Source organism: Rhea americana, unplaced genomic scaffold, assembly GCF_003343005.1.
Source record: "Rhea americana isolate MKP2758 unplaced genomic scaffold, rheAme1 scaffold_101, whole genome shotgun sequence".
Lineage (NCBI taxonomy): Eukaryota > Metazoa > Chordata > Aves > Rheiformes > Rheidae > Rhea > Rhea americana.
In genome coordinates this window covers 608102-630416 of record NW_028185051.1, presented here as the reverse complement: position 1 = coordinate 630416, position 22315 = coordinate 608102, and the positions used below count along the sequence as shown (strand labels likewise).

Here is a 22315-nt window from a genome sequence, read left to right as displayed (position 1 = left end):
GCTGAAAGCTTAATTGGAGGGAAGAGAGGAAAAAATAGTATAAAAACAAGTGGATGCCACTTGAGTAAGTACAGTATAAAAAAAAAAAAGTTGAATGCTGTGATAATTAATTGTATCTGAAGACCACAGAGACCAGATACGCCATTAACAGTAACATAATACACCCAACCTATTAGCTTTTCACAGAAAGGGTAGTTTATACTGAAATACACTGTGTAAAAAAAAAAAAAAAAATTAAACATCAAGGTAATATTCGCAATTAGTGTTTAGAACTGCAAGTTTTAATTCAAAGGATCATTTGTAGGGCACAAAACCAGACACTGCAGTACCAAGTACGACACCATCCCACAGAAAGATGAAATATCAATATCCCTATAGTTCAAGTTGAACCAAAAGTAAAACAGCATGACCAGCAATTTAAATGTTAGCTACAAATATCTGCATTAGCTAACAAATCAAATATCTTTATAAACTTTTTTCACAAGAAAATGGTTTTAGATGTGGCTTTGCTTGATAATAAATTCTTTATAGTTCTTACTATATGAAAAAAACAGGTTTGGGTAAATCTAATAAAGCTCTGCTCCATCCTTACCTTGACTGCAGGTTTCAATTGTTTGATACTGTCTTTCTGACATAGGTATTTATTAATACTTCTTCTCCTTGTGAAATTTTTACATTTTTTACTTCTGAAACATTTCTCTTTCCCCTTTTTCTATGGTATTAGTCCAGTTTCTTAGAAATTGACAGGAAAAAAAAACAGTAAATAAATTACACACTTTTAAAACAACCAGATCCAGGGAAGAATGTAAGGTAAAGAGCTTTAATATGAATTGCAATTTTTCCCTCCTGCATGTGTTGGAACTTCAAATGATAGAAGTATRTGTTTCATCACAAGAGAAAATGCCATTTAAAACTTTTATCTGCCATCATCAGCTAGAACAACTGAACATATTTTAACAGTTATTCTACTTAAAAAAAAAAAAAAAGCACATGATGGTAAACAAAAGTAATGAATCCAATGAGTTTAGAATAGTGTGGCTGTGCATTCTACTTCTGGAGTCACAGGCCATGCACCATAAAAACTGAAGTGTGGTTTTCAAATATTTTGGTCTGTTTTCAAACTGCAAGTCTCAGTTTGATTATATAGTAAGCATTAAATGCTGAAATAAATGAACTTTTAAGAGTGTAATACACACTGAATTTGTATTATATTTTATTGGCTAAGGGAGTTAGATTTCGACAAAAGAGAAGATAAAGGAAACCAGTACTTTTAATGTATACACTCAGATTTTGTTGCCTCAAAAAAATCTCATGTCAACATTTTTTTTTAATATGGAGACTAAACAATTAAGAGTTGCTTTCTACTGTTTAATAATGCTTTTAACAGGTCTTAAGGGGGTCTCTTCCTTTTGCTTTCTTGTTTCTTACATATTTTGATTTCTATTTCAGTGATATTGCATCTGCTGCATTTGGAGCATGTAAACATCAGCTTTCATTCCGCATGTATTGGAGGGCATGAATTATTTTGCACATTGCTAAATGCATAAGTCAAGCTGCCTGAAGTTGTTTTTTTTTCCCCCTTTGGTCTTAAACCACAAAAAACCATTATGAATGCCTTCAAGTCCTTAGAAACTCTAATCTTTTGTCAGACAGGTTCCTGGAAGACATAAGGTTTAAAAACACCAATTTAGTGCTTTTGATGGAGATGCTTATGTTACCGTACAGCTTTTCAATACCCGGATTTCCCAGATTTCCCTAAGCTGTGGCATTTCTTGAAAAAGGACTGTCTTCAAGAAGTAGAACTGCACTTAAAGTCACTTTCCAACTATTTCCTCTTCTGCAAAGCTACATTCCTGAAGCCTGTCTTCTATAGCCAGCTTTCTTCACAGCACTATGTCAAATATGCATATGGTACTTCCATTAGGAACTGAGGATTTAACATTTGCAAGAAGAAATGCACTCTCAGATAGGGCTGCATTGCCTTCAGACCGTGAAGAGTCTACTAAAAGTTTAGCTTTTATTTGTTTGAATCGCAGCTCATTTAATCTTCAGGAGATGTAGAAAGAGACATTTCTTCAGTTCTAGGGCGTTTAGATGCTGGGGGATTTTGAAGACTGTCATCAGCTGGTAAAGGCCTCTCTGAAACAGGTAGATACGAAAAATCATTTAAGCTAAGTGAAACTAGATTTTAAAAAAAATGTGCACGCTAAATTCACAAAGAATTCATTCACAAAACAAACTGGTTTGAGAGAGCCTTGTATCTGAAACAACAATGGGCTGCAAGTACTTTCAAGTAACCTTTGAAACCTAGTTAAATGATCTAGAAGACATTACCTCCAACCAAATTTATTTTTTAGTGTTTCAATGGTCAGCTAACATACCCATTACTGTAAAACTGTATTGACATACTATCACACAAGCAGCCTCAAAAGCAAGCACAGTGAGAACAACAACACATTGCACATTGTCCAAAGCAACTTTCATACACAGCCAGAGCATGCAGAAGCTTTACAGCCTTGGGTTTGTGCTTGATTCAAGGGCTTTATATTTATCAGATTACACTAAAATTCATAACAGATTATACCAGAATTTTAAAATGAAAAAAAAAATGATTGGCACAAAACTTTGCTGATACTAATAGTCACAAAAACTTACCATGCTCCTGTTCTGAGGAAGAAGGTATCGAAACTGTATCTGTGTGTGTTGAGGTTGGAGTATCTGTCTTCACTGGAATCAAGTTTACTCTCCTTTAAAAGAGCAGAAAGTGTTCAAGTGCTTCAAAGAMATCACATCCACAAATTTTTTACTTAGATTTTTCTTCAGATTATAACTTTTACTATGCATTTTCCCCCTTTTGATACATTTTGAATAGCRTATCTTTTAAAAGTACCTTAAAAACTATATTCACCTTTTTCACTAGGAAGTATATTGCAGAACACAATGCCTGATATTCACTTTCTGAGCATATTACATTGGTCAAACTTTTTGAAAGTTAAGATTGGCTGCAGAGGCAAGGCTTTTACACTGCTTCTTGGCACCTGGTATGGCTTCCTGAGCTTGCCATTCCCCTCTGCCAGTCCTGTCCATGTTAAAACTGTAGATTTATAAGTCCCTAAGGAATTCTTTTGCTCACTGAAGTTGACTAACAATTACATGAGGTGGGGGGGGGGGAGAGGAAAAAATATATATAGTTCTTTATGTCATATCTGCTATTTTCTTCTGCTAAATCTCTTCAGGGTGGCATAAACCAAAGTAATAAAGCTATTAAAAAGGACAACATAAAGATACTTCCCTTCCTTCCCCCACACACATACTGGCAGCACGTTACGTGATGACAGTCATGGCATAATTAGTTCAGATGACTAAATATAATTTCTTAACTCTAGAAAACAGATGGATTAAAAGTAGATTTTTAACTTACTCCATCTGTAATCCTGCAAAACTTTAGACAAATTTTTAGCTTCTTTTTGACTAGATTTGTAAGAAGTGTCACAAGCTAACTACTCTAATCATTCTGGAGCAATTCCTCTATGAAGTCTGTATTCCTTTCACATTTGCATGTCTCAGGGTAAAACATTATTTTCTTGATCTCAGACTACAACTGAGGCTGCAATATCCCATACTAATCATGACTATTCCAGCATGTCTGACTGTTCATTCAGTGCTGCTCTCTCCAAGAGCAGTGACCAATGTTAATACGGTGACCAAAGAATCTTCTTAAAGAAAAATGCTATTTATTTAGAAGAAAACCAAAAACTAATTATATTAAAATGATTACAGCCCTGCCAAGAATATAAGCCTTCTGTGCAGGTTCAGTAATGTGGGCTTGGTAGTCTACACTTCTGTTAAAAGGCTTGAGGTTTTCAAGAGTGGTAGCAAGCCACCTTAGCTCATGTTTTTTGTTTGTTCTCTTCTGCCTTCACGGGATTCTCTGTCTGTCTCTCTCTCTCTCTCTCTGTCCCTGGCTTGTGAGAGTGCATTCTCGCTGTCGCACACTCTCATGTGCGACTAATGAATTAGTTCCATTGGTTACCCTATTCTCTCAACTGACTGTCACTTTCAACTAGCTATAACTGACGTGTTAGTTCCAGTACAGATGCAACAGAGGTATGCAGAAAACCATCATCCTGTAACTATCTTCTCCAAGAATTTTCTTCACAGTTGCTGGTGTGATCCAGTATTCTCCTTTCTTATTCACCACTTCTTACCTAATCACCTAAAAATTAATAAATCCTATGAGAAAGTCAAATAAACTCCTTCAATTATAAAGCCTTGTTTTGCTGGAAAGGTCACACACGGGTCTCAAATTGCATGGCTGTCTCCTCACTGTTGCATACTGGTTCAGGATCTTATATTGCAGGTTGTGTGACTGCCAATACATGGATTACAGTTTCTAAAAACATCTAGGTCTTCACCTTAGGAAACAATACCCATCAATATATTAAGGCTCACACCCATGACTACGCACACTGAAGGTCTGTGCAGCTTTGCACACTTCACTACTTAAAACATTTCTTGTCAGGACACAGTTGAAGTCTACAGGCATTTTTATACAGAAATCATGACCTGAAGGTAGATACCTATTGCTGCCCTATGCACAAGGCATAAAGGTCAAGTTAACTGGGCTACTGCCTCACATTTTAGATAGAAATACAAGAGCTGTACGTTYAGGGTGCAAGAAACATTTCAATCTTTCAGTTGTAGTACAACTAGAATACAAAGTTGCACGTCAAGACACAAGGCAGGGAATTTATGTTTAAACCTCAATCCTTTAAATGTAGCACAAGAACAGTTTGTCTTGGCCTTCATATTTATGATTGCAAATGGCAATATAAATCTCACCTTGGCGTCTTGCTCCAYGCTTGTAAAGTGTTGAGAGTAATCCTCCTGGGCTGGTTTACTTTAGTACTCTGGCTGGCTGGCTGACTGGCTTTCCTCTCGTCTGAGGATGAAGCTGGAACATTTTTTATGCCAACAGGTGTGGAAGGCAACTCCTTACTGGCAGCTGTGGGTGTTCTAGTTTGGAGAATGGGAGTGCTGGGATCAGTGGTCCTGCTAGGAGGARTCCCTTCTGTGAGCCTAGACCCTGGGGAAATGACTTTGTGTGACTGGCTCTTCTTCATTTTCTTCTCTGTTGCACTGGAAGTCCTGACACTTATCTGTGGCTTCTCCTTCAGTGGTATTCCCAGTTCATCCTTCTCAAAGGTAACAAACGAACAGTATCCATCCGTAGAAGAAATAGCAAGAAAGGCTCCATCGCTGGACCTATTTGAGATTTTGATCTTCATTAAGAGGAAGGGCTAGAACTGCTGTCCTCAACCCCCCCTGCCATCTGTAACACACACTGTACCTGTCCTTTCCTCTTCCTTTCCCCAAATAAGTCTAAATAAGATTCAGACAGCTGAAAGACATCCAATTCAAAAGAACAAAAGATACTCAAGTCTGGCCTTCATATCTGATTTAATCTCTGGCCCTGCCTGTGATCAGCTATAATATGCTGCTGCCAACACCTGCATGCATGTGAGCTGGCACAAAGTAAGGTTCAATCATGAGTACATAAATTTTCAATTAGTTTCTGAAATAGTGCTGAACTCTGCTCATTCAGACCCAGCAGGGCAGTTCAAAGTCTTCGGCTGTGCTCCCTGGGCTGCATAGAGACAATGCTCAGAATCACTGTGGTGCTTAGGTGAACGGGCCCTTGCTGCTCACTTCACCAAGTAACAGTGATCACTGATTTAAAACATATCATTTTCTATTCTTTTCTGCTCCCCTCCTCCTGACACACAATGGTCTTCGAAGTATCTGAGCATCAACTGTAACTTCTAAAACAGAGGCCTCCATATAGCTCTCAGCTCAAGTAACCAGCTAGGAAGGCTTGAGAGGAAGCCTAGTCCAGTGGAGGGATGGTTTGTATCCTGACTGCAAGACGTGGGTCCAATTTTCAGCTCCATTTCTGATTCCTCACTTCAAACCAGACTAATCGCTTAAGTCTTAGACACAAAGAGGGACCAAGCAGAATCGCGCATATAAAACAGGAATTGGCCAGGATACAGGTGCCTGAAAGCAAAGGGGTGACCTTCAAAACCTACAGGTAACTTTATTACCAGTAACACAGCCTGGACAATAAGTACTTCTCCTGGACATACAGTGCCCTATTAGCTTTTGTACAAATTTCACATTTGTGTGCAAAAGTGCTGCTTATCCTTAGGGTCCTTTTGCCTTGCTCCCCAGCTGATTAAAAAAAAAAAAGTGATTTTCCAACAATATGAACAAGAAGTGGCTTGCTGTTCAGACCCCATGATGTCAGTGACCAAACGTGTCATAAATGAAATACAAAAATAAAGCAAGACATAAGAGCAGAGCTGCAACATGTAAAGAGGACATTCCCCGCTTAGCAGCAAATCTTTAGAATCTACCAATTACCTACCATGAAATGTCACTCAGGGTGTGGTAATGTATGTTAGAAACATAACCAAAGGGAAATGACTGCTGAGTATCATAAAAAAGCACAGAATCTTCTGAAGCAACAGCAAACACCAACCGATAGGGCAGATTAAATAGAGCAGGGGCTGATTTCTGACTGATTTCATCTAGAATACAAAGAAACAAAACAGCCTGATGATTCTCTCTTGTATTCATTGCAGTGTAGTAACTGCACTAGCTTAGTCATGAACCTAAATAAAGCTTTCATTATTAATCAGTATCGAGACAATGGCTGAGAAGACAGCACTTGTATAAAATGTGAAGTGTAATGTCAGGCACTAACATTTCTGTTGACTGAAGTTTGTTCTGTTTAGTCTTGGCTTAACAGACTAAAAATTAGCAGAAGTTTTATTCATCTAAGTTGCTATTCTTTTGCTACATATTTGTCATATATTTTCCAGTTCATTTTTTTCAACATATTTATATGCACTTTATTATTAAAGTCCAAACAAATAAATCTCAGGCTACAATTAAATCAAAGTCACCATAAATTTATACTGCCACATTATATTCTGTACGACCTATTCAAAACAATAGCTTTAACTCATTTTTGTGGTATCTGAGCTACTGCTAGTCTTTGATCCCAACAGTAAGTCTTTGTAAGGGCATGTTTTTCCAACTTTCATCAGAGGCTGACTGTTAGCAATTTCTGACAGCAGCTATCTACTATACACAGCTCCTATTCACTTCCATAACGATTACAGAAGATACACACATAATGTTAATGTTRAGTACCATAAATTTCTATAGATTTCTGGACTATCACAGATTTTCACTTTTCTGGGCAGGTATTGCAGAACCTAAACACTTTATTCATAAGAGATACAGAGATCAAGAATGGACACTCATCTCCTTACCTTGCAACACAGCATGGCAACGTGTCTAAAGATTATGATGGAAATAAAGAACACATATAGAACAGATAATTTCTAAATCCTTGAAGGAATACCACCAATTGTCCTCTAAAGAAAGAACCTCTATTTCACTCTACCTGGAAATGAGAAAAGCTGTCTTTGCACCAGAGTAAGATCAGTCTTGTTTAAAAAAACATATACAAACTCCTAGCCGCACTGGGCTCACAATAAGGCTGGATTTCAGTCTTCAGGTAAAGTCTCATGCAACTTCAAACAATTCTTCCCTTCTCAGAACTCCTGTTCTGGCCAGTAACACCAGTTTGGCCTCCTTGAATAAACACTAATGGTGGTCACAAACTACACCAACTCTGTAGTGCTTCTGCAATGCGAGTAGCTGGATCTAGAAAAAAAAAACTTCACTAGGTTGCTCCTTCAGCTCTAAGTCAAGTTATTTTCTTTTATTCATACAAAATGGTTAAAAGCTAAATATTAAGTGGTGTTTTCTATAGACTAAGAGGCCAAATAAGAACATTTATCTTCTATATCAAAAGCTATTTGCGAGGTTCTTAAGGCAAATTCAGGGTCTTAAAATTAGGAAACAGTTTCCAAGATGTGGTACAACATATCTTAATGTAAAAAGGCTAGGGCGTGAAATAGTATGACCAGATTAATTTTTTCTTATATTTGCTCTAGAAGTATATCCCCTGAAGGATTTACAGTACCTTTATTAAGTGTTTGTCTCAACTCAAAGTATACTGGGCAGCAGCGAACAGCAAGAGTGGCCTTTCCAGGACAGGGCAGGTGACCCATGGGCCTTTTATGAAAGAAACAGTATTTCAAAAAACAACATTTGATTTTTTTTWAAATAAAAAGGTATTTTGATCTTATTAAGCTCTACCTTTTAAGATTGTTTCTGGAGAAAACATATGTGGTGTTTGTCACATTTTCTCCTGATTCAACACAGCCAGCTGAGAAAATAAAGGTTAAGACATTACTCATCAACYCAAAAAAGCACCAAGTACACATTTTATATTCATAACATTTTATTTCTCAGGAATTAAGTTTGTATTAATTGGGCAATAGCTCTGTGATCTGAACAAAAAAAGGCATCCCAAATATTTATTTAGTGCTGTTTATGTTTCCTTTATAGATTTGCCCCTCAAAGCTTCTTTTTGATGTTGCCAGACACCTATAAAAGCACTGCTTATAAGGGCAAACTGATCCCCTCTTTGCAATGTTATTTTTACTAGSACTGCAGAATGTTTTTCAGAATGGGCATACAAATGAAGAGAGACCAGACAAGTCAAAAGAAAACACTCATTCTCCAATTTTAATAGAGTTATATTGTTGCAATTTATATATGTCTCAGTTAAAAAAAACGCTAAATGGCAATTTTTATCACAGAAGAAAGTTGAGGTTCTTGAGTGTTAATTACAGAGTATTGTGGAGACTCTTTCTTTTCCTCGGCAAGAACATGATGAATGAATGAATGAATGGCATGATTCAGATAAACTGGAACGTGTAACAGTTTTGAAAGCAACCTTGATGCACATTCAAAGAAAGGTGCAATAGACTAAAGGCAAGTTATAGTACATGTTCTTTTCACATACCTGGAGCGAGTAATAAGGAGCCATCAGGAGTAAAACTCAGTCTGCGGAAAAATGACTTCATGCTGTCATCATGAAACATTCGATAACTCCTAGCCTGTAACATTGAAAATATGATTGTGAGAAGTGCCATGAATATGTCAGTTGGAATTCAAGTGAAAAAAATCATCTGGCTGTACAATCCAACCTAAACAGACATTTTAAAATAAAAGTATTTTAAAAACCATGAACTCCTTCAAACTCACCTTCTCTCTGTGCTATAAACTCTGTACAGCTAAGGAAGATAGCCCCAGCTAAGGAAAATAGCCCTTGATCCCTCTTCAGCTACTAATCAAAACACTCCAAGGGCAGTCACATCAGAGTAGTAATGAAAAAGTAGTAATAACCTAGAGAACAACACTATTTAACAGTCAGTCTAAAAGCTTGTTCCTTGGGTATTTAATTTTAACTCTAGTATTAGAGGTTTAAAGAGATACTTCCTTCTATAATGGCAAAGAGCTCTCCCATGCCTGTTCTTTAGTCTGTGTAAAAATGTTTCCACCAAAGAAGGAAAAAAAAAAAAGAAAAAAAAGGTAAGTTAATAGCTAGCTTTTGAAATGTTATTTTTACCTATCACTTAGGATTACTTTGCGAAGAAAACTCTTCATCTGCCCTCCTAGGATTAGAAAGATTTTTCTAAATTTTCACTCATTCATATTTTTCCTAAAAATTATACTACCTTTTTGGAGATTTCAGGCTGCTCAATGAAAATACTAATGCAATGTAAATGCTATATTAAATCCACAAATAATCTTACAGCTATTACCTGACAGATGTTTGAAGTCTTCCCATTAAAAATTTACTATCCATACTAATTTACACCTTTATAAAACGTTCATAACCAAAGACATATTGTGTTATCTAGATGAACGTTATCTAGTCATGTCTACAATGTTAGAGGAAGCCCAAAGAGGTTTTTATTTACACAAATGCAGAGAAGAGATAGAGTATTTGAACTGAAAATATTTGYCACATTGTTTCATGGAATACAGTAACTCTCACAAAACAGCCCCCCTCCCCCACATTCTCTGATACAATTAGTAGCCGAACAACATACCTCTCCTTCAACTCCTACCCCAGAAGGCATCTTGGTAACGTTAAATGCTACACGTTTGGTTTGTGAGTTGTATACACGCAGGACCCTACATGGTGGAGAACACAGTTAGCTATAAACTGCTTGCTTTCACCTCAAGTTTCACACAGAGCTGTAACACCTCTCTTTTCAATCATGACTGCCACATAATAATGACAATCACATGTTTAATCACGTTTATTATAACTGTTCAAACACCACCAGGGAGGACATGCCTTCATGACTAAATAACCAACAAATCATTGTTAACTATTTGACTGAAGAAGGTTTGTGAAGTACTGGTATACACATCCGTGGAGGAATGAAGGAATTAATAGATAGTGAGTGGCCATGTCATTCTCAATTGTAGTATAGGCACTATATCTGTTCCTACATAGTGTGAACTCACCCCAAAGACAATTAGCTGTATTTCTAGGCTTCATTGGGGCAGTTTCCTTTGGAATAAATGAAAACTGGAGTATAACTCAGTAAAGAATGCTTGAACTCCCCTAACATCATCAGCAGACAGCCTAAGCCAATCCAACTGCTGGTCCCACCATCCCCTCCTTTCTACTAGCTCTTAAACTCATCAAACCCTTCACCGAAGTATGTTAGTTTGTTAGGCTGGCAGAAAACTAACCTAACAGAAAAGTGGAGCTTTCTGCTGATTTAATGTGCAGAAACTGCTCCACAAAGAGTTTTGGACAGAGCTAGAAGGCAAAAGTAGATGCTGAAGATGTGGCAAACAGCAGTCAGCTTGAGACTTTCACAGAACTACAGGTTCCAGAGGAAGCCATGTGTCACAGCTAAGCTGATCTGYGAAAAGGGCGAAGGGGTCTCTGCACCCCCTGGACTGCTGAGTGCCTGCTCCTGGCATCAGCCCGAGCTCTGTTGAGCTGCTGCTATCTGCTAATCTTGCAGAAAAGTGTCTATAAGATGTGGGAGTAGAAAACTTCCCCTCTTCAGATTAGTTTGTACCCTAGCTTGTAACCTCATTCCAAGAAAAACTTGTGCACACAGATTTCACATAACTGATTATCAGAAGACAAAGCCTCATAATGACCTAGCAGCCATTTACTCACCCTGTTTTTGAGCCTATTGCAAATCCTAAATTAAAACTATTTTTCCACTATTACAGCAATTTTCTCTGAAAAGGGTGCCAGATGACAAGCATTTATTAGCCAGCTGCGAATCCCTTCAGAGCAGCACACATGCCGTAAACAGCTTAAGCTGAACTGCAAAGTTCTGACAACGGCCAAGTTTATGAAGTGTGTGTTTGCTTTCCCAATGACATCACTTATAAAACTGCTGAAAATGGAAGGAATAAGAGGGCAAAAGAAAGATATCAATGGAAAAACAGTTTAACTGATTTTTACAAAAAGAGAAAAAACAGACTAAGAACAAGGATGAACTTACTAGCTCACTAACAATCAGTTGATGCAACATTCTCTTAAGATATGTCTGATATCTCTAACCATGAAAACTCATTTCAAGAAAAACTTATGCAAAAGGTTGCAAAGGGTTGCATAAACTGCTTTCTTGCTTACAGAGACACTCAATCATTCACCACAAGATTAACTAAATTATCATGTTAATTTCACAATATCCTTTTACAGAACAATCCGATTACAATTAGAAGAACAATCACATTCACTTCATATACTTTTTCTTAATTCATCCTCAAGAAAGAACACTAAGACAAAGCACATACCAAMAACTCACCTGTCACAACTCAGAGTTGCAATGTACTGGCCTAGAGGATCCCAGGTTATTCCTTGGACATAACTCTTGTGTTCATTTAATATTGAAACCTTTTGTCCTGAAATTACAAACAGTTTCCAGATTCTAAATTCAATGCATTTTTAAACAATTTTTCCTTTCAGAAATAAAAAAGGTAAAGTGTTTCAGAAGGTATATAAGGCACTGTTTTAAACACACAAACTGGTAACTTGGTGGTACCTGACAGCAATGTTAGAAATAGTTGCTTTGTTTCTAGAATCTCTGTAAGCAGAATAAATTTGGACATGTCAATTTAAGGCTTGTTCCCTACAAAATAACTTAGATAAACAACTTGGCCCAGGTATTAAATGCACAAGATGAGTACATTTCAAAACCATAAGTATTTCCAAACCTTTCTGATTTAGAAAAAGACTATTCATACAGGTCTACAATACCGTTCAACAACTGGATTTGGCTTGATACAAAGCTAGAAATTCCAGTATTAAACTTTCAGCTGGGGCTAGATAACCAGATTCTGTATTTACGATTGTATAAACTCATCACTTTGTTGAGCAGGCAATAAAAAATACACTCCACACATACTGACTGATTGCTTACACAAGGAGAGCTTTCAGAAATAATTCTGTAGCAGTGCTAACTCATGTTYTTCCACAGCCTACTCTTACTAGAAAGACTTGTCAAAGACAAACTCTCTGACCCCACTGATGTTCCAAAGTTCATGAATGAGTGTTACAAATCCAAAGTATTGTGATTAAGTAAAATTACGGCTAATTCTCATGAAACATTTTGCTTTAAATACCAGTGACAGATGTCCTTCTAATAGTATAGTGTTGYTTTATTGCAAATAAATAATTTATGCACTGACAAGTTTCAAAGACAACAGCTCCTGAGAAAGACTACACAAAGAGTTGAGGCCAYGCGGCATCACACCAAAAGTCCTTCTAGCCTTGTATCCTGCCGCAGACAGTGGCCGACACTAGATGTCTAGAGAAGCATAAAAGAACAGGGCAAGTACATAATGGTATTTCTCCAGAATACCCTCYCAGCTGCCAACATTTCCCACCTAAAGGACATCTTAGATCAGTGATGTCATCTTTGTGTTGAACGGTCCTATATCTTTACTATTAATTTTCTTCCAGCCATTTTTTAAAACCATACAAGTGCTTAGCTTGGGTCATTATGAGAATCTAGCCATGAAACTCTTTACCTATGTGTATCTACASCTTCAGTCAGAAAGCATACATTTTCCAGTAATGGCTTCTTACTTCCAACTTATTATATGTGTCTCTGCCTAGAAGACAAAAAATTGCTCCACGGCACTAACTAATTCTGTGCTAAAAGAAAGCAGTGAGAAAAAAAAAGACATTACAGATGAATAACTAATATTAGTGTAAGAGGGCATCCAGTCTTTTTAAGCAGTAGTTTTAAAAGTATGGCCACTTGAAGTTGTTACAAGCAGTCTGAGATGGAAAACATACTCAGTCACGATGCCTGTTAATATACATATGTTCTGAACACATGCACACTTAATTGAACATTCGTGTACTTATAGAAAAGACTTCTGGAAGGGAGTATATGTGTCTGCTGCTCAGATGGGAGAGATATTAAGCACTCAAAAGTTTCTCAAACCAAGAATGTGAAAAATGTAAGCAGAATATTCTTATTTTCTTGTATGTATGCACTGAAAGAAAAAGTGTGTTCTATTTTATTTTTCTTAATTAGAAACTAAGACTTAGAAATGTGAAATTAAACGTTAACTGTGGAGGAGACTAAGTATTTCCAAATTATATTATAAGAGAAATCAATGACTACACTGCTATGAGGAAAACATCAAGCCACTATAAAGCAACCTAACCTATCTGGTTACTACCAGCTGTACATACACAGCTGAAACCTGCAGAGTACTAACTGTTCTGGTCTGGCCCAACAAAGCTTTTCTAGATGGGCCTTCCTTGGAGGCCATGAGCAACCCCACTGATCTGCAGGTAAGCATGAACGTAAGTGCTTTGCTGGATGCTGCCCCGAAACTGTCACATCTTGCAAAATATAGCCTTGTAACCTACACCAGCTTTCTGCTTTTGACCCAGGTAAGTTACCTGATATCAATAGTGTTTTGTTTGTTTAGGTGTGAAKGGGGAAGCAGGAGAATGAATAATATACCATATGCTTGTATGGCAGCTTAGGAAAAAAAAAGAAAAAAAGCAAACCTTACTTCCTGAATACTCTGAGTTGAAAAGATTACTTATGTGTAGATTTTGTCAGTTTGAGGTTACCTTTGTGTGGAAGTATCTGCACCACAGTSCCAGAAGTCTGGCAGTTAAACGAATTGTTCAATCACCAAGAGATWCTTTAACTAGTCTGATAAATACCAAGAATCACTTGCAGCAAGACTGAAGTCACAAATGTTAAACATACACTTAAGAGTTTACCTTTATTGACATCCCACATTATAGCTGTGTTATCTACAGAGGCAGAKGCCATGTAATTTCCATCTGAGGTCCAACAAATATCATATACATCTTCCAAGTGGCCTCTAGATGCCAGCAGAAAATAAACCAATTATTAATTATACACRTGAAAACCTAGGAGTTCTGTATACTTTTAGGTTAAAAAAAACACATATAGAGAAAAAAAGTATTATGAAAGTAAAACAAAAAGCCATTACTTTCAGTTCTTTAAAAAAACTTCCATATTCAGAAGGGAAAGGAACAAGAAAAGTACATCCTGCTTACAGGACCCAAAATATCATTGCCTTTTAAATACTGCATTTTTCACAGAAAATGAAAACCCTGCATTTAAAGTAATTTATGGATTTATTTCTAAAGGTCTGCAAACGAACATTTCTAGGATTTGTATCAGACAATAGAAAACACTTCACCACCGAAGTAATTAAGAAGCTATTCAAGAAAACTTTCCTATATATTTATAGGCTTCAGAAACAGAAGTATGCATACTGAACAGAATCATATGAAATAAAATTAAGGTTGATTTAGATATAGTCCAAACAAACATTGTAAGATAATGAGAGTCACCCAGAAGGACACCATCAAAACCTGTTTGTACTGCTTGTAGTCTGAAGATACATCATACAGTGTGGTAGCTTAAATATTTGTAAAACTTTAAATAAGGAATTTTTTTAAAAAAAGCAATATTGTTGTACTTCCATACCATGCTTTGTGCAATTTCACTAGAACTTTTGAAAGTGGTCTCACATCAAGCTCAGTAGTTGCAAGGAATGCATCAGCTATATAGATAGTATTTATTTCTTGTAAACAAGTATAAATTCTTAATGATTTCATTAGTGTAGACAAATCAGAGTTCAAGACTTTCCACATATACTACATCGAAAGCAGGGCAGAGTTGCAAATATTGCCAATCAAAAAAGTTGCATGTCAGTTTCCAAAACCACTAATCTCTTTCAATCTTCTGCTGAGAGCAAGAACAGAATACAGTTGTATTCCAACCGCCAGCAGTGGTTTGATGCCTTAGCCACTATGAACTCCCACTAACCCTTATTTAATTTCAGCAGGCATGGTGTATTTTATCGTTGCACAGCTTGAAATAAAGGTTGTATAATGCATTCTATATTCATCTATAACAAGATTAGTGGGAAAAAATAGTGGTTTAGCTTCACAGCTACTGTCTGGAAAAATCACATAAATCATTTTATCTACAGGCATTTTTTTACTTTACTACTGATCAAAAATTTCCACTTTAACACTAGTAACTACAACTTCATATTTTTCTCATGTATCTCTGTGCAAAGCTCTAATTTTAAGCTTCCTAACATCAGGAAACAATTTTGGAGCATGCTGGCTATCTCACACAAATGCCAGATCTTCTGCCTTAACACATAAATTGCAGGTTGGTACTGCATCAAAAGAAAAAGTTAAAGATCATAGAAGGTTTAATGCTGGAACAAGTATATTTTTTGAGAGCAGTCAAGTCCTACATACACTGAACCTGGCTGTGCTAGATAATAAAAGGCACTGTGGAATCCAAACAAGCAAACAAAAAATAACCAGACTCATAAAAGTTGAACCTACCTTAAAGTTTTAACAGCTGTCCAGTTCTCCTTGTTGAGCTGAGCTTCATCTTCATCCTGAAAAGCTAATGGTTCGGATTCTTTGCTATCATTCAGCTTCCACAATAAAATCACAGCATCTGTAGAAGAAATAACGTGAAGCTTTCCTTCCTGCTCATTGTTTTGTTAATGCATTACATTTGGTTTAAGATTAAAATTATCTAAAACACACRAAAAGCAGATTTTTCTTTGGAATGGGGAGTAGACTCCAGCCCACTTTTCCCCTCCAGCAGGAGCTACTGATTTTAAGTTGATGTCTTTCATTTTTCATTAAGTGATCTAATAAAGGGCGATATCCCCAGAAGTCAGATGAGAGTTAAGCACCTAGGTTTCGGTCTGCTTTTGATTAGAGTTGGACATGTTTCTCTCTGGGCTTTTGAAAATTTTCCACCAAGACAGGTAACACCCARTTCTGCCTCATGAAGCACACACCTATCTAATGCTGCCCTTACTGTGATTGAAGAAGCCCTCAAGCACTCAAGGAACAGGGTTAAATTTACAAACTCTGCCACAACCTTCTAGTATGACACCGGGTAATCCATTCAATCTCTCTGGGTAATCCATTCAATCTCTCTATCTGGGAAATTTGGATAGTAATTCTTTCATATCTGGAAAAAAAGAGCCTCTCAGACACACAGTGAGAAGAAGCTATTCAGGAACTGCATGACATGCATTTACTAATGACAATCAGAGTGCATGAACAAGTCCAGAACTGGAAATGTGGGACAGAGGYATGAACAAGTTCCCACGATCATTTTATTTTTCCCCACTAGATGCATAACCTAGCTTCTTTATATTAACTTCRTTCTGTATTATTACTCACCATCTCCTCCAGATGCTAGGATTTCACCACTGGGAGAGAAGCGTACAACATTTACTGCTTTGGTATGGCGGGCGAGATTGGACAAGAACTCCACAATTGCTTTTCCATCTGGTCCTTTTTCCACTTTCCATATCTGGTTACAAAAGCATTACAGACAGATTTCATAAACAAGATGGAAGAYAGGTTGATGTACTATATATGCACCGTTTCAGTTATTCACAAATTTACTCCTTCAGCAGTTATTCTGAACTTGTTATCTGAAGCTATTAGAGATAAAGYTGCAGTGGCACCAAAAGTTTCCTCTCTACAAGCTGTAAATGTAATTACATTGCAGCATTTCTTTAGCTCTGATTGAATATATTACTGAATATTTCTGATAAATAGGACAACCAAACACATGAAATTGCTCTGTCTCCTTTCATTGACAATCTCTAGCTCCAGATGAATTTGACAAGTCTACAAATACAGTAATTCAACATTATAAACACAGCAATACGTTGTCAACAAATAGTAACAATCTGAAACATACTGTGTTTTCTACACTAGAAAGAATTATTAGCTTTCTTYAGCAATCTGATTAAGCTGAAGAACTAAGAGTTTGAGAGTTTGAGCAAAAAAATATGAGATATAAGATACTAAGAACAACTCCAGATATCTGTTGATCATAACCCCAACATTATGACAGGTGAAAATGGCTCTTGCATGTTACTCAGTTCAGAAAATAACATGCATTGAAGGGAACTACCAAGCAATGAAGCTGCTTGATTAAAGACCTCTGTAATTTTTTCCAGCTTTTCTTCCTTATGCAACAGTCCTCTGGAATAAGCAGAAGTAACAGAAGTTTTTTTTATTTCAAAGAACACTGAATATTTTCCGTCCCTAAAACGTATGACCTAAGTATATATTCAGCAACTTCATATATAGTCAACATCTCTGAAATGCRTACACTGTCAGGTGAGAGGGTAATTTGCCAATGAAGATGGAAAAAGTTTTGGCTGAGGCTACTGGAATAAGAACTTGATTTTTAAAGACATCTTTAACCCATTTATCATCTGTAAAATAGGGAGGCCTTTAGATTAGCTACGCAAATCAGTTATGCAGCAGCTTATTCTTTCTCTTTTCCTGACCACTGCACATTTAGTAAGGCCTCATTAATGCCTCATTTTCTTCACATATATCAGATGATGGAAGACTGACAGAACATGAGCAGGGTTGACTGATGTTTAAAATGTGAAATTGTCATGCAAAGGCACACAGATAGCTACATACTTAGATACACAGGAGACATTTTTTTTTATTTTTTATATATATATATATATATATATATATATATATATACATATATACATACACACACACACACACACATATGCATATACACACACATACATAGTAGAAAACCTACATGAATTCTTCACACTGGAGTTCACTACTAAGGAGTACAGGGAGGTTCCACAGTTGGAACCTTTCTTTACAGCAGGATTAGTTTGAGGAGCTGTCACAGATTGAAGCAGCAGCAGAAGAGATTTTAGTGAATGAGCCACAGAAAAGGAAAAAAAAAAGAATTTTACTGCAAATCATCAGGTACAGATACTTACAGACACTTAGGTAAATACTCTGTTTCAATCTCAGCACCAGAAAACCAACAGACACAAACATTGGGTCTTAAAAAAAAAAAAACTCTAATGATGACCTAGAAAAACTCTGATCATTAAGTCTAACTTCCACACAGAAAAACTGTTAAAAAAGATTGAGTCAATGTATTTCTCTGAAAATGATTTGTACCTCACCAGTCCATTATAAAAAGAATGTGATTCACCCAGCATACTCAGTTGTCCCCAAAGTTTTCCCACTGGGACTATTAAAAGGCTTTTAAAGAAACTAAGTGATCACTGAATGAGAGGAACAGTCCTCACATTAAAAAGAATTTAAAAAATAGTAAACAAAGGCTTGATTTTGCAAAGGTCAACCTTACAGTCACTTCCAAGTGGCAAGGGATGTCAAGGACAACAGGAAGGGCTTCTTCAAATACATCAGTAGCAAGAGGAAGACTAGGGAAAATGAGGGCCTGCTACTGAATGGGGTGGGGGCCATGGTGACGAAGGATACAGAGAAGGCAGAAATACTGAATGCTGCCTTTGCTTCAGTCTTCACTGSTAAGGGCAGCCCCCAGGAATCCCGGAGCCTAGAGACAAGGGAGAAAGTCTGGAAAAAAGAAGACTTTCCCTTGGTSRAGGACAATTGGGTTAGAGATCTCTTAGGCAAACTTGACAACAACAAATCCATGGGCCCGGATGGGATGCACCCATGAGTGCTGAGGGAGCTGGCGGATGTTGTTGCCAGGCTGCTCTCCATCATCTTTGAAAGGCCCTGGAGAACTGGAGAGGAGCCTGAGGACTGGAAGAAAGCCAGCGTCACTCCAGCCTTCAAAAAGAGCAAGAAGGAGGACCCACGCAACTACAGACTAGTCAGCCTCACTTMTATCCCTGGAAAAGTTATGGAACAACCGGACATGATCTCCAAGCATATGGAGGAAAAGAAGGTGGTCAGGAATAGTCAGCATGGAATCACCAGGGGGAAAATCCTGCTTTARCAATCTGATAGCCTTCTAGGATGGAATGACTGGCTGGGTAGATGAGGGGAGAGCAGTGGACGTTGTGTACCTTGACTTCAGCAAGGCTKTTGACACTGTCTCCCATAACATCCTCCTAGGCAAGCTCAGGAAGTGCAGGCTAGATGAGTGGACAGTGAGRTGGATTGAGARCTGSCTGAAAGGCAGAGCTCAGAGGGTCGTCATCAGTGGTGTGGAGTCTAGTTGGAGGCYTGTGGCTAGTGGAGTTCCCCAGGGCTCARTATTGGGGCTAGTTCTGTTCAACTTACCCATCAGTGACCTGGATGAGGGGGCAGAGTGCCTCCTCAGCAAGTTKGCTGATGATACCAAGCTGGGAGGAGTGGCTGACACACCAGAGGGCTGTGCTGCCATTCAGAGAGACCTGGACAGGCTGGAGAGGTGGGCAGAGAGGAACCTCCTGAGGTTCAACAAGGGCAAGTGCAGGGTCCTGCACCTAGGGAAAAATAACCCTAGGCACCAGTACAAGCTGGGGGCTGACCTGCTGGAGAGCAACTCTGCAGAGAAGGACCTGGGAGTGCTACTGGATGACAAACTGACCATGAGCCAGCACTGTGCCCTGTGGCCAGGAAGGTCAATGGTCTCCTGGGGTACATTAGGAAGAGTGCTGGCCAGCAGGTCAAGGGAGGTGATCCTGCCCCTCTCCTCAGCCCTGGTGAGGCCTCATCTTGAGTGCTGTGTCCAGTTCTGGGCTCGTCAGTACAAGAGGAACGTGCAGCTATTCCAGTGTAGGACTGTGAAGATGATCAGGGGACTGCAGTGTATCTCTCTTATGAGGAAAGGCTGTGAGAGCTGGGCCTGTTTAGCCTGGGGAAGAAAAGACTGAGAGCAGACCTTATTGATAAGTACCTTATGGGGGGGGGGGGTTATCAAGAGGAAGGGGCTGAACTCTTTCAGTGGTGCCGTGTGAYAGGACAAGCGACAATGGGCACAAGCTGAAATACAGCAAGTTCCACCTGAATACAAGGAAGAACTTGTTTACTGTGACAGTAACAGAGCACTGGAACAAGTTGCCCAGACAGGCTGTGGAGCCTYCTTCTCTGGAGATATTCAAAACCTGCCTGGATGTGATCCTGTCTAACATGCTCCAGGTGACCCTGCTTGAGCAGGGGCATTGAACTAGATGATCTCCAGAGGTCCCTTCCAATCTCAACCATTCTGTGATTCCTTTTGGGCCTGTGCTATTCAATATCTTTGTAGGCTTATTAACAAAGTTTGCTAACACCAATCCAAAATTATAGGATTGCACAGGATGTACGAGTGTTGCATCTGAAGCTGAGTTAAAAAGAGCACAAGATAYGGTATTGCTGAGTGACCACTGATAAAATAGCCAATGAAATTCAGCATTGATGAACACAAAGAAACAAAAACTAGCCGTTTCTTACTWATCCATAAGACTGTGCCCTAAATTAGCAGTTACTATTCAGGAATGCCACCCAGCAGTCAACATAGATAATTTTCTGAAAAAGTCTGTTCAACACTCAGCAGCAGTCAAAGACAGTGTGCCAGGGTAGGAGTCACTTTGTGGAGAACTGTACAATCTCATATTCTTTCCCTAAAAATCTGCCAGTGACGCCAGTCAGGGTGACACTATTGCTAGTTCCTGCAGCACAAAATGTAAAGACTTAATCACAGACCGGCTGAAATTAAGTAACAACAGGTTAGCCAGAAGACTGATTTTAAATCAGCAAGTTCTCACTCTTGCTTACTTTCTAGTTTTCCAAAGCAAACAAACAAACAAACAAAAAAAACAAACAAAAAAACACAACACACAACTACAAAAACCCAAACCACCCTGCTATTATCCTGCACTAGATAATAATCATACTGCCAGTTAATAATATATAATCTTACATAATAAGACATTTGATGCTCTATATGCTAAAAAATAAATAAATAAATGAAACGTAGAGACTTACACGAACAGCAGTATCCACGCCTGCTGAAGCTAATCGATTGATCTTTCCATCAGTTCCATGTTGAAAGTCTAAGCTGTAAACAGGCTCCTTATTATGCCATACTATTTCACAAGTGATGACCTTCATATTTGCTAAAGAAAACAGAGCAAATGCTGGATAAATTGATGTTTCTTATGACCAAGACAATGAAGTCAACACAGATTTTGCAAGCACCACAGACAGATCCCATACAAGTTTCACTACAGAAATGGAGAGAATGAGAGAACTTAAGGAAGACAATTYCAAAATGCTACGATTTATTATGATTAAAGTTATTGTCTGGCCATCCTGTGAGAAGAGTAATAAAGGAGGCCTCTCAACTGAATTAGATGTTGTGACAGGAGCACAGGGTAAGGTTATAATGTCCAAGTGGAACAAGACTCAAGTAAACCCTGAGGGCAGATTTTTAAGTTTTTCCCTTCCACCTCCCAGCATGGAGCTGTATTCCCACGGCTGCCGTGATGCTGTTCTTCTCAGCCCAGGGTGCTTTGCTCCACCCCAGCTCCTGTTGAGGACAAGCACCGAGGCCCACGGGTCAAAGCAACGCCAGACACACCACAGGCAGACCCAGAACCGACGGCAACCACTTCTGCTTCGCGTGCGCTAAGAGGACAAGGCAGAGGAAAAGAGCGGGCGCCTGGGCAAGGGTAGGAGTAAGGTGGAGGCTCGGCAGGCCGGAGACCTGGGTCTCGAGCAGACCCGCTCACCCAGCAGCGCCGCCAACAAGAGCCGCTCCCCGCGGGGGGGAGAGGGGGGCCCGCACACCGCCCTCGTCCCTCATCGGCGGGGACTCGCGGTGCGCAGCTTTAAGGGGATTAACCGCACGAAAGCCAGCGCACTCGCGGCCCGGGACAACCCCGCAGCCGCCAAGGCTAACTCCGCGCCGCTTCATACCCCGGAGACAGAGACATCGCGCCGCGCCCGCTAACGGCCGTTAACGGCCGGGAGGGGGTGGGGGGGGGCGCCCCCCCAGCCCTTACCTGAGCGCGCGGCTCGCCCTTCCCGCGCGAGCTCGCCTTTCCCGCC

At 38.8% G+C, this 22315-nt stretch overlaps 1 protein-coding gene across 1 annotated transcript; it reads right to left on the bottom strand.

Annotated features, from left to right (window-relative positions):
• Nucleotides 1-259: 259 nt before the first annotated feature.
• On the bottom strand, nucleotides 260-22309 carry CHAF1B (chromatin assembly factor 1 subunit B). The gene is made up of 14 exons (XM_085304701.1): nucleotides 22270-22309; nucleotides 21251-21381; nucleotides 16703-16835; nucleotides 15842-15959; nucleotides 14225-14328; nucleotides 11778-11874; nucleotides 10041-10125; nucleotides 8948-9041; nucleotides 8236-8305; nucleotides 8060-8151; nucleotides 6428-6590; nucleotides 4843-5265; nucleotides 2656-2747; nucleotides 260-2139 (listed from the first exon to the last, which is right to left on the bottom strand). Exons 2-14 carry the CDS (start codon nucleotides 21374-21376, stop codon nucleotides 2042-2044), a joined length of 1695 nt encoding a protein of 564 aa, XP_085160827.1. The 5' UTR covers nucleotides 21377-21381; nucleotides 22270-22309; the 3' UTR covers nucleotides 260-2041.
• Nucleotides 22310-22315: the final 6 nt, after the last annotated feature.